The following is an 18619-nucleotide window of genomic DNA, read 5'->3' on the forward strand; positions in this document are numbered from 1 at the left end:
ACAGTTAACGCTCCCGATCGATGAAATGATAGTCACTGAGCTCGAGCTTACAATAGCAGACGACACTTTTAAAGATAAGGTTCAACAATGCAAACGCATCAATCTTTGTCAAGCCTTGCAGCAATTATTTTAGCCTTTTTATTTTTAATTAGCATTATTGTGATCGTTGTGTTTGTTGGCCATGGCCCACAGAAGAAATGTAAAAACCCGTTCCATGAAAGGTGGAATAGAGGTTCTGAGCGTGAGAAAACCGGGGTTGAAATAGCGAAATATGTACGGAAGGACTTTCGCAATGCCTTCGCTAGACTTGGAGTTCACAGGACAGCTAGTATCTGCACCAACTGCCTTCGTATGGCTGCAATGCGACGGGAATTTACGCAGCACTTCAATAATGTTGCGGAGCGGAAAGTTCAGGTATGTACAAAAGAGGTTGTTTTTTATAACTCTGAGGGCGATGTATATAATGACCTCTCACGTTTGACCGATGACCTTGTGCTTCCAAGTTGCTGAACGACATAGCCTTTGTTGTGAACTGATAATATGTTGATACAGTTGATATCTGGATCCCACTTGCAATTTGCAGTCTGTCTCTGTGTTGTAACATACATGTAGTCAGAAATTTTCTTTGTACTGACCGAGCCTCGTCTCGTGCGGGATCCGGAGCAGTCCTGTTTGACGACCGTGGACGGGACACAACTCTGACAAATAACAAATGTAGTCCTGCTTGTAATAATTGTGAACACTGACAAGAAACATTACAGACACTGTCAGAATTGAGTCCCGACTTATTCCGGTTGCAGGACTAACAAATTCAATGTCTCTAAATACGGAGCTGAGAACGAAAGGGACAATGTCAGCATTGAATCTCGACTTTCAAGTCTGCAAGCAGGACGATGCAGCTGAGCAAACTAAGTTTACTTCTATATTCGTTGGAGCTTTTTTTGTAATGATGATTTGCTCGTGTAACAGTAAATCAAATATGTATTATAGTTCTATAGACTTATGTTGACAGTCAGTGTATAGTTAGCAAGTGTAAAAACTTTATTGATGATCACTACATTTGTAGTTGTTTGACGACTCGTTTAATAAATGGAGACGCGGGGTGACACACCTACGAGTGGTATGTACTATTTTGTGTATTTCATTTGTGTGATATTTGGAATTGCTTTCTTCACAGGCTGATCGCAAACGAAAGGAGACCCATGAAGAATCTCCAGCTACATGTATAGACATCGACTATATTCATGATATTACACAGTCACAGGTTAGTCATGATATAATTGGCTAAGTAAGGTCAGGCCGTTTACATTACATGTATATAAACAGCTAGAAATCCACATGTAGATTACAGGACATGCCTGTAACAGACCTCCTGCACCTCCTAAAACAGGGTATGTGAAAAAAGTGATGTTATATAGGGTCTATAAATCTGGTAAGATTTCATAGCTGTACTAATAGACATGTGACAGCTAGCATATTAGATGTAAAATTATGACTATTGTGATCTGTTTGAAAAATTTCATGTACAAATGCAGTTACATGGTCTGTACATTTCTGTACATCTTCTCAGAGATGTTTTCACAGTATGAGTGATGTAACTGGTCTGTTGATATAAGTATGTATACTTATCAGTTTGTATTATCTAAGAATATGTACCAAACGATATATTAGTGTTTTAATTATAAACAGTGAAATGTTGATAAAATAAGATCTGCTAATACACTTGTATACACAATCCATGTATACAGTTATATCAACACAGATACAGCAACATGTAGAAAAAACATTATACTCTAATAGAAAATGATCCATCCTTGATTTTTCAGTAGACTTTTGAATAACAATGACTATGTACATGTGTGTGGGAGTGCATAACACCCCAAAACGAATATTTAGATTTGAAATGAGTTACTAGTACTTTTGTTTTAAAATACTAATACCCAACTAGCAGTAATTGTTAATTTCACTAATCCCATACTTCCAGTACCAAATTATCCATAGAGTGCATATATATTTCTTGATTCTCACTAAATTCCCAATTCATGGGTTGATTTTTGCTGTATGATTTATTTAGTGTCCAAGCAAAGGATGTTCATCTATCCCAGGTCATATTACTCGTACAACACTCCAAAACCAAGCTATAGCTACGGTAACTCCAATTGATAGTCACACAAAGGTAAGATGCTATTTGTGTTGCATATTATTTAATATGTTACTTTATTGGCAATGGTAAAAATTTTAAAATTATACGAAATTTACATGATACAGTACACATTTGCTGAACATGTTCACAACAGTATTATATGTTGTTCTTATAATTGTAAAATTGAATAAATGAAATCTATGTAGTGTTTTTAAGTACTGCATTTATGATTGACGATGTACATTGTGTACTTCATTATTATGGATGGCTGATATAATATGCATGTATTTGTAACATCATGATATTAACAAATTCAATGAATTTTTTTTTTTTAAGTATAATGGTGTTGCAGATACAACTGTCGTATTTCTGAAGCAGCAAGAGGTGGTACACTTTGTCCTGAAACAAAGGCAAGTCACAGTTACTGCTGTACATTGCATATTTTATTTTAACGAGTAAGCTCAGTTGGCAGGATCACGCTTGTTCGTATTCAGGGGATGTGGGTTCGACTCCTACATCCCTATATGTCTCACTTGTCTCTCCTCATTTTTCATTACATACATACATACATACATACATACATACATACATACATACATACATACATGTATAATCTTGAAGGACTGGTTTATGTAATTAGTTCCAATGTATACATGAGCGAAAGATACACTGATATGAAAGCGATTACATGACATAAAAATGACATGAATATACCAATTTTCCATCACTTGAACATGTAACCTGTAACACATGTAACATGTAGCACATAGTCAGTAGACCGATTCAATAACATCATACATTTTGGTGTACACAGTACTACAGGCAATGATACCAAGCTATATTGTATGTTCCATTCATGTCTGCCATGTAGGTAGTTGTGACATAGTAACTAAGAGTCATTAAATGAAATGAAAGTATGCAACTTCTAGAGATTTAACAGTTTTGTATTTTACACTTATTTCAGATACCAGAATATGCTAACATGTACAACCTTGATGTTGTAGGCGAATACCAGCAACTAATTAGTGAGCTGAAAGATCAGGTAAAGTCCCTAATACAGGATGTAGATGAGTTAAGTGAAGAAGTGACTACTCTTAGAAATGAAAATAAGGACCTGTTAGAAGATAAAAATAAACTAGAAGATGACAAGGATGAATTACAAAAGAAATTAGACAATATGTATGAAACACAAAAACAGAGGATTGAGGCAGTCAAACAAATAGGTTTCATAGAAAATAAGAATGCCTATGAAGAAACAACAAAACTGACCAGGGATAAAGATAGAAGGAGATAATCTAATAGATGTCAATTTAGTCAGTCACATAAATTCTAGAAATCCTGTTGTTGTCGCATTTATAAATGCAATAACAGCTAAACAGACAGAAAGTGGGATTGGTTTAATAGGGAATAGTGAATCAGTTAAAATAGAATTAAATGTGTAAATTGTGTAATTAAGTAAAGCCACTGACATCTGTAGTGTATGTAATCACAGCCATCCAAAGGTTGAAAATAGAATTAAATGTGTAAATTGTGTAATTAAGTAAAGCCACTGACATCTGTAGTGTATGTAATCACAGCCATCCAAAGGTTGAAAATAGAATTAAATGTGTAAATTGTGGTAACTTTGGTTTGAAAAGAAAGAGTAAAAAAGGTGTGGATACAAAGACATACAGGACAAAAAGCACTTGTGATGATAATACAATTTTATTTCATGAGTATACTGGCCACACAGTGACTAATGAGGGAGGTACCCAACGGGTAGTAATGAAATATGAAGGAAAATCCCCAGACACTGAAAATGTACTTAACCAAGTTAGGAAGGCCAATATTAGTCTTGTAGACCCTATGTTTGTAAACCCATCTTCTCTGGAAGCTATTGTAATAATTCTTAGGGCAATAGGGAAACATGCAGGGATTCATAAATACTGCAACGGTAAAGGAAAGAGGGAATGGACCATTGTAAGATGTGATGGCTTACCCCAGCACATCATAAGAATAAGCTATTCATAAGTATGGGGATGAGTTTGATTGGGTGGTTCTTCGCACTGGTCCAGGTCATGAAGAAATGAATATGATAAGATCTTTTGCAGAAATGTATTGGGAAATTATCTATTCAGAGTTTGGGAAGACACAGGGTTTTGTGACTGAGAAGGCTCAGCTTTTCTTTAAGAGATGTGGGGACCACCATCAAAGTTTTGATAATTTCTGTAAATTCCATGAAGCTATCTATCAAGAGTTACTTTGGCCATATACGTGTGAGTCTCAAGTTCCATCACCTTATGACTTTTGGAATGGATAAGAAACAAAAGTAGTGATGAAACGATACAGTTTGTTTGGACAACAATGCTGCAACATTGCCTTGGAATTCATTTGTTCAGGAAGGGGGTCCGAAACAATGATACTAAACTTTTCAGAGCAGGGAGACAATTATTTTCTCCAGTTTGGTTTGGACGTTGTCACCCAAAATACCAGGAAATAGAGTCATGGGATGAGTATGATAGATTGTGTTGGCCAGAGGCCCTAAGGGAGGTATTAGAACAATATGAATCTGTTTCTAGATCTGGAAAGCCAAATAAACACCAGGGTTTGGACTTTGTCCTTGAAGAATATAATAAATCAATCAAATCATGGATAGTGGGGACTCCTGACTATACTAAGTGGGAAAGGGTCATTCGCAACCATCACAGTCTTGTATGTCTCCGTAACACCACATTGATGGCACTAGGAATGAGAGTTGACAATTCATTTGATCGCAATCTTCCTCCATATGAAAACGATCTTGTTAACTTCAAAGTGGTGTTAAGGTCCAAGGCATATCTTACACCTAACCCAGGTAGAACAATTACCAATATTCATGGGGAGGATCTTGACATTGGTTTGCTAGATTTTAATAGCGAGGCAGGTATGAGAAGAATGAGATTTGTCACTCAGTATCTATGGGCCTCTAAGTTCCCTCAGAGAAGAGAACACGTCCCTGTAATTTTTGTTACTAAAGAAGAAAGGGCAAAATATAACAAACTAGAATCTAAATCTGTGGCACAATTAAAGTGTGAAATGCAATCCTACTTGTCAGTGATGTCTCCAGAAAGAAGAATAGAGTGGGATAGTAAAGTAACTAGACTGAGTAAAAGTAGGGTTGTTAAATCAACATGGTTAAAACCTGTCACAGAAATCCAGGATGCAATAATTAATGAAGTGGGGGAAAGTGATGGTAATGTAGATGGTATTTCTGAGGATGACAAGTGAGACAAATATTTGTTAAAGTGAAGATTAAAATTATCCAGTGAAAATGTAACTATTTTGATGCTACAATGTGAAGTGTATCTTTTCATGATTACAAATATATATGTATAGACTCTGATAGTTTAAAAGATTAAAGTAGAAAAATTAAATTTAGATTACATTAGAGTTGGTTTCTATAATATTTAATGCTAGATGTAAGTTTCACTGTTTATCTCAGCAATAACATTTTTGCATTGTCTTTTTCAGGTATGGTGTTTGGGGTTCCACCTTTCATATACGAATCATAAATCTAAACATGGCTGATTTGGAGTAATTAATTCATAGAAATAATGAACTGTCAAGTTGCTCTCTACATCTTTATACAAATATACCAAAGTCAAAACAAGACAAATGTCACTGTAGTACAAATTAACACATGACACTGTGTTGAATAATTTTGTTGTTGGTGTAGGTCTGAAATACCATTATTAAAATAATTGGATTGTTTTTAACATTTTCTGTCCATTTTATATTTGTAGACAACAAATAAGCATGAGGGCAAATTGACATTTCATGTAAAATTTCAAATTGAAATTGTCCAGTTATTAATGGTAATGATGCATACATGTGTTTTTTATAAAACACACATACACACACACACACACATACACACACACATGCATGCATGCACACAATACATCTATTCAAGTAATTGGTCGAGTAGATAGCATATTCAGTAAGGAGTCAGTTGTTGTTTTTTATCTGTAGCCTGTTTCACACATTTTTGGAGTTTTTATATATCCAACTGATTCTGGTAGTACCTTACAGCACTCCTACTGAAGGCTTACATACATGTTCATACTATGTATTGTATGTACGTACGTACGTATGTATGTATGTATGTATGTATGTATGTATTATATGTAATACTTGTAAATGTTTCAATTCAGAAGTTTTATTTGAAAATAAAATTCATTGTATATCATAATTCATCGTCTATCATTTTCATTCCCTTATAGATACATGCTTGCTTAGACATAATTTGATTGCAAGTTTAACTAGAAATAACGCCCAATTGTCCATCTAACCATCCCTTACCACTCAACCATCTACCCATCAATACCTATTTAGCCCAAACTCCATTCCCCAAAATAGTAAATAATGACAAACCAGTAGTTAATTGTGACAACTGTGTATATAAACAGTTGAAGGTCTTAACACTACAAACAAGGAGTATGTGTAAAAAGAAATTAAGACATCAATTACAGTGTCCTTGCTAGTATTTCTCGTTTTCTCAGATAAGAGATAAAATATTGAATTAATGAAATAAGTGACACGAGTAATATATTGTGCAAGTGACATCAAAAAAGACAATTTATTGTTTGTCTTTTTGATATCATGTTAGAAAAGTGATGATGATCCCATCACACCAAACAAGTGAGAAATAAAGTAGTCTGTGACAAAAGTTATATCAATCAACATAATAGGGGTATCAAAAGTACAATGACATGTTTTGCAAATTAAGTATATTGCCAAGTAGTGCTTCGGATTTGTTTTAGAAACAGCTGTAAGTTGAAAGACCAAAGCATATCTCTTGTTAAATTAGAAATCATCATTAACACACCCACCTTAATTTTACACACATAACCAACCATTGAATCATAGAAATACATCACGTGACCAAGGTTTGCCTGAAGTCACAAACATGTACGTAATGATCTGTCAAACAAGTGATGATTGCCCCCCCCCCCCCTCCACGCCAAAACCAACGACATCAGCAAACACGAACTAGCTACAGTATAGTCTCTGTATGTCACAACGATAACGTAATACTATAAACATATGTGTTGTATCCTAATCAGCGTTTACTCAATAGCACACTGGTGACGGTAATCTGTGTACATGTAGTTTACCTACCTGTGATGTATTCAAATCAAAATTCAAACTTCGAACTCTACACTAAGTTAACATTTTGTGAAAGTGCACAGAACAGCTTTCATAACACCATGAAACCATGTAATTCACATTTCTACACATACATACACACACACACACACACACACACACACACACATACATCACGCATTGATTACGGTAGTTCTCTTTTTGGAGGATGTGTGGCCCTGAAAAGGGCCGTTTTGATTTGGTTTGGTGTCTAGGGGAACAAGACAGGAAAACTCTGGTTCAGGACTATGTCCTTTGCCCGAGTGACGTCCTCTGTCTTCACCATGAAGCCGGCCGTACACATCTGAACTTTACCATACCGCCGAGAATGGAAGAAACAACGGCCCTTTGGCTTCAAATAATACCGTCCATTTGAAGCTAGACGTGCATCAATCACTTTTGCTAGTAACTGAGCAGCGTCTCTCTTCAAATGGCCGAGTACTTTTTGATGTTTTTCCATTCCATTCTCGACGATACCGCAAGCATTCGGATCATGCACGTTATTCAGTTCATGGATGATGTTGTATCCTCTCCCTGGCGTTAGTTCCCCCGAATAATGGTGCATTCCCACAGCAATTACGTTTCTGATGATGACTTTCGGCATCGTGATTAAAACTTTGTTGTGGTTTTGCTCTGGTTCAGCAGACGATAAGAAAAACAAAAGTAAGCGCGCCTATTTGCATAACCTATGACCCAAACTTTCTGTGACGCTGATTGGTTAAAATGAAGAGTAGAACGTACTACTTAATATTCATGACTAATTCCTTATATGGCGATCGACTTGACTGACTATAGGCCAACATCCCCACTCCACCATATTATACCTTATCCCTCCCCAAATATCTTACAACACTGTTCCCCTTCCACCTGTGAGACCTACTCCTCTCCTCAAATAACAACTAACAATTAATTCACTACATGGTTTTCAGCAGCGACTTCACTTTATATGTTCTGATATTTACGGTAGAATGATGGTACTACTAGTAGCCCGGGGACTAGTGGGATGTGACAGCGGAGGCATGCGGCCGGATTCTAAAATCACAAAATAATATAAAAGTTAGATAATATAACGAGTCAATTTAAATGTGACCTTCCCCAATTCACCGTTTCTAAAATATAGTCCTCTCAGAGAACCCATTTGTACAAGCAAGAAAGATCATATATGTGTGTATATGTATATATGTATATATGTATGAATCAGTGTATCTGTGTGTCTATATAATATACGAGTACATATTTTATTTATTGTATAAGCTTGCATCGTACAATTTCCAAAACCAGTTTCCCTTAAAAATATTAAAATTTGAAAAATCGTTTATTTCTGTATTTCTGTATTACACCTTCGTCTTTTTTTGAAATATTTTGAAACCTTCGTAAACAAATGAAAAATGTAAGTGTTTCAGAATTCTTGGAATGTCATGTCATGAATTGTACCACAACAGCCCATGTCAGTTTATGTTATATCGCCCCCTGGTGTCAGATTACTGAACTGGAAAGTACATGTTTTGTAGCATACGTGTTTTATCGAACGCTATGACGTTTTAAAGGTTGAAAAAAAAGTGAAGACGACAGCTCCTGTCGTTTATTAAAGGAACAAACTTTAAACTTGCATACTAAATAACGAATTTTAGAAATTAGGAAATATCCGTGACAGCAGCCATACAAAACAGTAGCAGTACAGCTGATGTAACTCAACACACATGCTAGAATTAATAAAACGTACACACAAACGGTAATCTTAGCTTGTAACAAAAAGAAAATATTTATTTACAATAAAATCCACATATTTTGAATGATATGGCAGTCTTTGCTCTAAAAATAGCGATTCTATTAACTCCCAAGGTGTTGGTCAAAATCAACTGTAATGTAGACATTGATTTTATTAAGTTCAGATATATTTCATTGATGTCTTCATTTGAATATGGCTTGCAGTCAGAGTACGTAATGAGACGCGGTGTTTGTCACGAAAATACTTTTTTCGACTTCTACAAATCGTCAGACCAATTCTGTGTACAGGGATATTACATGAAGAGATCTATCATTACTTGTCGTCCTTATTTAAGAAATATTATCACTGTGTTAATGTTTAGTGGAAAGTTACACAAAAAATGGATTTATCATTGCACCTTCTTAATTAGCTTGAAGAAAGAACACGTACACATGATTGATAACATCTATACATAGACAAGGGGTAATTATTACAACTGTTCGTACATGACCATTACGAGTTGATACTTTTTACGACTGCATATATTGAGTGTTCGACATCAGAGCATGACAGGGATCACTACAGTGGTGTATCGTGGTCTGAGATTATATGGAGAAAGCAATATTGATAGAATTTGTAAGTTCACACGCATCGGATTTTTAAACTAAGAGATGTGTTCAATAATTAGAATTGTACATATTTCTATGTGTAATATATTTATCCATGTATCTGTGTATTAAAATCTTTTCTAAGCAAAATAGTAGTGTACAAACACTTACCTGTATTATCTTTATAGTCTTACACAGAATCAGTCTTTCCCTACGTTCTCTTCCTTCTCTCCAGTATCTGTTGTCATAATCTCAGAGCCATCACCTGAATGACGTCTCAAACCTGTAAATTTGTTTTGAGAGATCGATTAGTAATTGATTACGGAAATGTCGCCCTCTATCTTGTACAAGATGGTAATGCTAGTTGCACACTTCCATTGGTTATAACAAAGGGTTCTGAAATAATTTATTACAGTACAGCGCGCATGTAATGGTTGGCATGGATAATATTTTGAAACTGAGTCCAACATTCGTAACAGTCTAGATAATTATGAAAACTGGGTAAAATCATTCACACATTGAAAGGAGCGAAGGGAGTATAAATACTCACTGCTCTGTGTTTTGGAATCTTGTTTTCTGATCACATTTCTAATATTTTGTAATCTTCCTCCAATCACCATTATTTTCTCCATTTTTACTTCGACATCTTCTTCAGCTGCCATTAGTCTCTTCTGTTCATCCAAAATAAACTGTTCTCGCTGAGATATCTCTTTTAACTTTTGTTCAACATTCTCTTCTCTTACTCTGACAGTTTTTCTTTCGTCTTCTATACTCAGCATTTTACTTGTTTCTTTGTCCAAGGAGATTCTGTCCAAGAATTCTTCTCCTGACACTGTTTCTTCATGAGTTTGTTCGGTGTCTCTATTAAGTTGGACTTCCTTTCTCTTTATATCATCCATTCGTACTTTGACTTCCTTTATCATCTCTTTCAGTTCACTTCCACGTCTCCCCTGAGCTTCTTCCTTCTCAAGTAATTTTTCAAACAATTCCTTAAGTCGGTTTGATTGTTCCTTAACAGCCCTCTGTTTCTTTCCAAACTCAGCGTACAGTGTCTCCAACTCCTTTTCTTTTTGTGACAAATTTTCGTCTTTTGCTTCCAACACTTTCTTTTCTTTGTCCAATTTGTCAGCATGTTCTTTTATGAGACCCTTTGATGATGCTATGCTCAGTTCTCTTTCTCCCAGGCACTTTTCTTTCAGCTCGTTGGTCTTTTGTTTTTCTATCACGTCACTTATAATCATCTTGAGAAAGTATTCTTTTGACTCCAGTTCTTTTTGCAAGTTCTTTCGTTCCTTCCCTTTTTTCATCATAGACATCAAGTCTTCGTCTTTCATTTGTGTTAACTTGGTGAAAGTGGCCAGTTTTTCATTCACTTCGACTAACTTCTTTTTCATTTCGGCATTGTCCTGTTTTATCTTTGTGACTTTAATTTCTTTTTCTCTTAGCTCATTTTCCTTTGCTGTCAGTTCTTTACTCTTATTGTCGAGAATGTTTAATCTTTCTGAATATTTCTTCATTAGCTGTGCTACTTCTATCTCTCTTTTCTTCATCAGAGGCACTCGTGGAAGGAGATACTTTTCTTTCTTTTGTACTATGTCTTGAGCAGATGCAATTTTTCTATACTCTTCTTTTAGCTTCTTTGCTTTCTGCTCCTGGACATCTCTCATCATAACCACTTCCTTCATTTTCACTTCAACTGCTTCTTCTTTTGCCGCAACTGTCTGCTCTCTCTCGTCCAACTGAGACTGTATCTCATTCAATGTAGCTTCCTTGCTAGCAATATGTTTCATCCGTTCTTCAACCTCTCGCTCTCTGTTCACTAGCATGGACTCTTTTTTCCCTAGTCTCCTTTCTTTCTCACCGATTTCTGTTAACGTCTTCTCGATCATAATCTCTGCTACATTCATTATAATCTCTTTCTCATCCAAAGAAAGTTGTTTGTCGTTTTGTTCTATTTCTCTGGAATCAAATTCTCTCTTCATTTGCTTTATCTCCTCCTCCTTGTGTTCAAGTTCTCTTACTTTTGACTGTAGAGTCCTACTTTTGTCCTTGAGGGTTTCCTCAATCAGAGTCGTCTCAATCACCTTTCCGTCAAGTCTATCTTTTCTTGCATTCAGTATCTGCTCTCTATCGTCTAGATGACGCTGTCTTTCATTTACTGCTGCTTGTTTCCTAGCGACGGTTGTCATAGCTTCGTCTATCTCTCCCTCTCTCCTTTCAATTTGTTGTTGTCTGTCATTAAGTTCTGTGTCCCTGTTTGCGATTTTTAAAATTTCGCCTTCGAGACGACCTTCTCTGTTTCCTAGAAGTTGTTCCTTTTCTCGAAGACTGTCATTTCTCTCATCTAATCTCTCTTTCTCTGTACGAAGTTCGCTTTGAGTTGTTTCTAGCTGTTGTTGAGTGTCACCAATTATTTGTTGTCTGTTCTCAAGATCTTTGAGTTTCTCTTCTACTTCGTCTTGTTTATCAGAAACTTCTCTCTGTTTCTGTTGAAGTTCTGTCTTCCATTTTGTCAATTCGTCATTCTTTTGATCAATATATTTTTGACGAATCTCTGTTGAAATAAAAAGAATGAAACAAATCATACATGTATGATGGATTGCATTTGGACCAATTAATTTAGGAGAAGGCGTTTCGCTGCATCATGTGTTGTTTGAACTTACGTTTATTGAATGACTTAGTGTTGGTACGAAGAAAGTGCACATTACTCATAATAGTACAGTAAGTAAAGGATGTGCGGTTGTCATGGAAAGGTGCTATCATTTTAAAGTTGCATTTAACAATAATTTTTGTAATGTCGGAATTTCACTCACCAAAATTATAGTCGCCGACATTGTAGACGGTATAAGAACCAAGTCTATGAAAAATGGCTCACCTATCACTTTGATTGCAACTTGAGGCAGTCCTATTTCCATGATGTGGGCAAATACGCCAGGATGTGGCATAACGTCAACACACCAGTTACCATACTGTACTGTTACACGATCGAACGAAGTCGTCGGTAGCAATAATCGTTGTCTACTACTGTAACTCGCTGAGAGAGAGAGAGAGAGAGAGAGAGAGAGAGAGAGAGAGAGAGAGAGAGAGAGAGAGAGAGAGAGAGAGAGAGAGATATGATGTTACGCATCATCCGTATCAAATAAGTGTAGATAGTACAAACAACGCACCTCAACTTTGAAGAACGAAAGCATTGAATTTGATATCGAAAAAAAAGTAGCTTTGAATACTTTCTTCGTTGAAAAAAGAGTTTCTATCTTACCTTGAGTACATGTTGTCAACATTGACAAAGAAGCTCGTCTTGTGCAAATCATTTTTGAGTAATATTAGTGAATATACACGGCATATACGTTTGCTATCACTGCATAAACAGTCAGCATTTGCACGTTCTATTTACATTGACAACTTTCGTTGTGCATGGTAACTATGTTCGAACTTCTCAAAGTCACGCAGAATATCGCGAGTTCTGGTGTGAGTTTATATTCGAACACAGGATATGTATCTCCAAGAAGTCCTCCACCTCAGCTTTGGTACGCGGGAACAGCTTTCTCACATGCATGACGATTATAATTGGATGAATAATATGGCCACAGATTGAGTTGATAAATTGAAAAATTCAAAATTTTAAAACCATGACAATTTCTTGTATGACTGTTACAACCATTGTGCGTTACAATAGGTAATGTGGTGATTTTATGTCACAAGGTTGTTGCGAATCGTAATGTTCAAGTTGATATTCAGACTAGGGCCGTTTAGTATTTGTCCAATCTGTTGATCACATGTCTCACAGATATGGGAAACTAAGTGTATAGCTGACAATGCCAAAGGTGTACCGAATACAAAGCGATTGAAACCAGATTTCCCAAGTACCATCTGAGACAACCATACAAAAGTATTGCCATAGAAACTGAATGTAATAAGAAATGATTTTTCTCCGACTTCATTGTTCTGAGTATGATCTGTACGGTACCAACGTGTAACGACATCCAATAAAGTTGATAATTTTTCAATAAGCAAGGAAGTGATCCGTATACCTTTCACCACTGTTTACACACGGACATCAAGTGGGTGTACATAATACCACCATTACTGGTAAACAAGTTAGAATGATTGAACCATTTCATGTAGAGTTGTACGACTTGACGTGTTTCCAAACGGACAAATATTAGAAGCTACGAATTATTTGGACGATTTTATCATAAGATACTTTTATCTGCTGAATTCGTATTGCTCCAAAGTATTTATGTTGTAATGAATTTGACATATTGTTTTGCAACGTTACGGTAGGGTTAACGTTCTAAAGCTGATCGCATAGAGTGTAAAAATGGCCCTCTCTGAATTTCCTTTTCCTAAAACACGATCCTCTCCTTGTTCAAATTTAAAAAAAAAAACATGGTTTAAAATGTTATCAGAGACACTATTTCCAAAACTAATAATGGTAGAGAGCGACTAACTATCATCACCTTGAATTTACATAAAAACACTACGTTATTAATCAACTCCTATGTTATGATCTAATTGACAGAGCTGAAGGCAAATTTTCCTAAGTTTATAGATGGAAGCACTGACACTATAGGCCAACATCCCCACTCCACCATATTATCCCCAAATATCTTACAACTGTACTGTTTCCCCTTCCACCTGTGAGACCTACTCCTCTCCTCACATAACAACTAACAATTAATTCACTACATGGTTTTCAGCAGCGACTTCACTTATATGTTCTGATATTAATACGGTAGAATGATGGTATTAGTGGCCCGGGGACTGGTGGGATGTCACAACGGAGGCATGCGACCGGATTGTAAAATCACAAAATGACATAAAAGTTAGATAATATAATGAGTCAATTTAAATGTGACCTTCCCCAATTCACCGTTTCTAAAGTATAGTCCCCCAGAGAGCACATTTGTGCAAGCAAGAAAGATCATATATGTGTGTATATGTATATATGTATGTATCAGTGTATCTGTGTGTCTATACGCACAATTTCCAAAACCAATTTCCCTTAAAAATATTAAAATTTGAAAAATCGTTTATCTCGGTAGCTCCATGCATTTCTGTATTACAACTTCGTCTTTTTAAAAAAAAAATGCTTTGAAGCCTTCAAACAAAAGAAAAATGTAAGTGTTTCAGAATTCTTGGAATGTCATGTCACGAATTGTACCATAACACTTAACAGCCCATGTCAGTTTATGTTATATCGCCCCCTAGTGTCTGATTACTGATTTCAACTGGAAAGTACATGTTTTGTAGCATACGTGTTTTATCGAGGTTGAAAAAAGTGTAGACGATAGCCCCTGTAGCTTTTTAAAGGAAATGACTTTCAACTTGCATACTAAATAACGAATTTTAGAAATTAGGAAATATCCGTTACAGCAGCCACACAAAACTGTAGCAATACAGCTGATGTAACTCAACACACATGAAATTAATAAAACGTACACACAAACGGTAATATCAGCTTGTAACAAAAAGTAAATATTTATTTATTTACAATAAAATCCATATATTTTAAATGATATGGCAGTCTTTGCTCTAAAAAGAGCGATTCAATTAACACCCAAGGTGTTGGTCAAAATCAACGCTGTAATGTAGACATTGATTTCATTAAGTTCAGATATACATGTATATCATTGATGTCTTCATTTGAATATGGCTTGCAGTCAGAGTACGTAATGAGACGCGGTGTTTGTCATGAAAATACTTTTCCGACTTCTACAAATCGTCAGACCAATTCTGTGTCCAGGGATATTACAAGAAGAGATTTATCATTACTTATAGTCCTTATTTAAGGGATCACTATAGTGGTGTATCGTGGTCTGAGAATATATGGAGAAAGCAATATTGATGAATTTGTAAGTTCACACGCATCGGATTTTTGAACTAAGAAATGTGTTGAATAATTATAATTGTACATATTTCTATGTGTAATATATTTATCCATGTATGTGTGTATTAAAATGTTTTCTAAGCAAAATAGTAGTGTACAAACACTTACCTGTATTGTCTTTGTAGTCTGACACAGAATCAGTCTTTCCCTACGTTCTCTTCCTTCTCTCCAGTATCTGTTGTCATAATCTCAGAGCCATCACCTGAATGACGTCTTGAACCTGTAAATTTGTTTTGAGAGATCGATTAGTTATTGATTACTGACATGTCGCCCTCTATCTTGTACAAGATGGCAATGCTAGGTACACACTTCCATTGGTTCTAACACAATGAGGATTCCGAAATAATTTATTACAGTACAGCATGCAACGGTTGGCATGGAAAATCGTTTGAAACTGAGTCCAACATTCGTAACAGTCAAGATATGAAAGGGTAAAATCATTCACATATTCAAATGAGCAAAGGGAGTATAAATACTCACTGTTCTGTGCTTTGGAATCTTGTTTTCTGATCACATTTCTAATATTTTGTAATCTTCCTCCAATCACCATTATTTTCTCCATTTTTACTTTGACATCTTCTTCAGCTGCCATTAGTCTCTTCTGTTCATCCAAAATAAACTGTTCTCGCTGAGATATCTCTTTCAACTTTTGTTCAACATTCTCTTCTCTTACTCTGACAGTTTTTCTTTCGTCTTCTATATTCAGCATTTTACTTGTTTCTTTGTCCAAGGAGATTCTGTCCAAGTTTTCTTCTTCTCCTGACACTGTTTCTTCATCAGCATGTCCGTTGTCTCTATTAAGTTGGACTTCCTTTCTCTTTATATCATCCATTCGTACTTTGACATCCTTTATCATCTCTTTCAGTTCACTTCCACGTCTCCCCTGAGCTTCTTCCTTCTCAAGTAACTTTTCAAACAATTCCTTAAGTCGGTTTGATTGTTCCTTAACAGCCCTCTGTTTCTTTCCAAACTCAGCGTACAGTGTCTCCAACTCCTTTTCTTTTCGTGACAAATTTTCGTCTTTTGCTTCCAACACTTTCTTTTCTTTGTCCAATTTGTCGGCACGTTCTTTTATGAGACCCTTTGATGATGCTATGCTCAGATCTCTTTCTCTCAGGCACTTTTCTTTCAGCTCGTTGGTCTTTTGTTTTTCTATCACGTCACTTATAATCATCTTGAGAAAGTATTCTTTTGACTCCAGTTCTTTTTGCAAGTTCTTTCGTTCCTTCCCTTTTTTCATCATAGACATCAAGTCTTCGTCTTTCATTTGTGTTAACTTGGTGAAAGTGGCCAGTTTTTCATTCACTTCGACTAACTTCTTTTTCATTTCGGCATTGTCCTGTTTTATATTTGTGACTTTGATTTCTTTTTCTCTTAGCTCATTTTCCTTTGCTGTCAGTTCTTTACTCTTATTGTCTAGAATGTTTAATCTTTCTGAATATTTCTTCATTAGCTGTGCTACTTCTATCTCTCTTTTCTTCATCAGAGGCACTCGTGGAAGGAGATACTTTTCTTTCTTTTGTACTATGTCTTGAGCAGATGTAATTTTTCTATACTCTTCTTTTAGCTTCTTTGCTTTCTGCTCCTGGACATCTCTCATCATAACCACTTCCTTCATTTTCACTTCGATTGCTTCTTCTTTTGCAGCCACTGTCTGTTCTCTCTCGTCCAACTGAGTCTGTATCTCATTCAATGTAGCTTCCTTGCTAGCAATATGTTTCATTCGTTCTTCAACTTCTCGCTCTCTGTTCACTAGCATGGTCTCTTTTTTCCCTAGTCTCCTTTCTTTGTCACCGATTTCTGTTAACGTCTTGTCGATCATAATCTCTGCTACATTCATTATAATCTCTTTCTCATCCAAAGAAAGTTGTTTGTCGTTTTGTTCTATTTCTCTGGAATCAAATTCTCTCTTCATTTGCTTTATCTCCTCCTCCTTGTGTTCAAGATCTCTGACTTTTGACTGTAGAGTCCTAATTTTGTCCTTGAGGGTTTCCTCAATCAGAGTCGTCTCAATCACCTTTCCGTCAAGTCTATCTTTTCTTGCATTCAGTATCTGCTCTCTATCGTCTAGATGACGCTGGCGTTCCTTTACTTCTGCTTGTTTCCTAGCGACGGTTGTCATAGCTTCGTCTATCTCTCCCTCTCTCCTTTCAATTTGTTGTTGTCTGTCATTAAGTTCTGTGTCCCTGTTTGCGATATTGAGAATTTCGTCTTCGAGATGACCTTCTCTGTTTCCTAGAAGTTGTTCCTTTTCTCGAAGACTGTCATTTCTCTCAACTAATCTCTCTTTCTCTGTACGAAGTTCTCTTTGAGTTGTTTCTAGCTGTTGTTGAGTGTCACCAATTATTTGTTCTCTGTTCTCAAGATCTTTGAGTTTCTCTTCTACTTCGTCTTGTTTATCAGAAACTTCTCTCTGTTTCTGTTCAAGTTCTGTCTTCCATTTTGTCAATTCGTCATTCTTTAGATCAATATATTTTTGACGAATCTCTGTTGAAATAAAAAGAATGAAACGAACCATATCGCATACATGTATGATGGGTTGCATTTGGACCAATTAATTTAGGAGAAGGCGTTTCACTGCATCATGTGCTGTGTGAACTTACGTTTATTATAGTACTAATAATAGTACAGTAAGTAAAGGATGCGCTGTTGTCATAGAAATGTGCTATCATTTTAATTTAAAGTTGCATTAAACAATAATTTTTGTAATGTCGCATTTTCGCTCACCAAAATTATAGTCGCCGACATTGTAGACGGTATAAGAACTAAGTCTATGAAAAATGGCTCACCTATCACTTTGATTGCAACTTGAGGCAGTCCTATTTCCATGATGTGGGCAAATACGCCAGGATGTGGCATAACGTCAACACACCAGTTACCATAATGTACTGTTACTCGATCGAACGAAGTCGTCGGTAGCAATAATCGTTGTCTACTACTGTAACTCGCTGAGAGAGAGAGAGAGAGAGAGAGAGAGAGAGAGTGAGTGAGAGAGAGAGAGAGAGAGAGAGAGAGAGAGAGAGAGAGAGAGAGAGAGAGAGAGAGAGAGAGAGAGAGAGAGAGAGAGAGAGAGAGAGATGATATTACGCATCATCCGTATCAAA

The 18619-nt window shown here is 36.1% G+C and overlaps 1 protein-coding gene across 1 annotated transcript; it reads left to right on the forward strand.

The window, feature by feature from the left end:
* The first annotated feature begins 339 nt into the window (after positions 1-339).
* LOC144438157 (uncharacterized) lies at positions 340-5844 on the forward strand. The gene is made up of 6 exons (XM_078127188.1): positions 340-414; positions 1178-1264; positions 2075-2176; positions 2480-2553; positions 3108-3185; positions 5633-5844. The coding sequence occupies exons 1-5, from the start codon at positions 352-354 to the stop codon at positions 3145-3147; spliced, it is 366 nt and encodes a 121-aa protein (XP_077983314.1). The 5' UTR covers positions 340-351; the 3' UTR covers positions 3148-3185; positions 5633-5844.
* Positions 5845-18619: the final 12775 nt, after the last annotated feature.

The sequence above is a fragment of the Glandiceps talaboti genome, chromosome 7 (genome assembly GCF_964340395.1).
Source record: "Glandiceps talaboti chromosome 7, keGlaTala1.1, whole genome shotgun sequence".
In the NCBI taxonomy this organism is placed as follows: Eukaryota; Metazoa; Hemichordata; class Enteropneusta; family Spengelidae; genus Glandiceps; species Glandiceps talaboti.

Excerpts from the sequence above, each read along its gene's own strand:
- LOC144438157 (XM_078127188.1), top strand. The coding sequence starts at position 352 with ATGGCTGCAATGCGACGGGAATTTACGCAGCACTTCAATAATGTTGCG. Across the intron at positions 415-1,177 it reads TTGCGGAGCGGAAAGTTCAG|GCTGATCGCAAACGAAAGGA; the intron begins GTATGTACAAAA and ends CTTTCTTCACAG. Across the intron at positions 1,265-2,074 it reads ATGATATTACACAGTCACAG|TGTCCAAGCAAAGGATGTTC; the intron begins GTTAGTCATGAT and ends TGATTTATTTAG.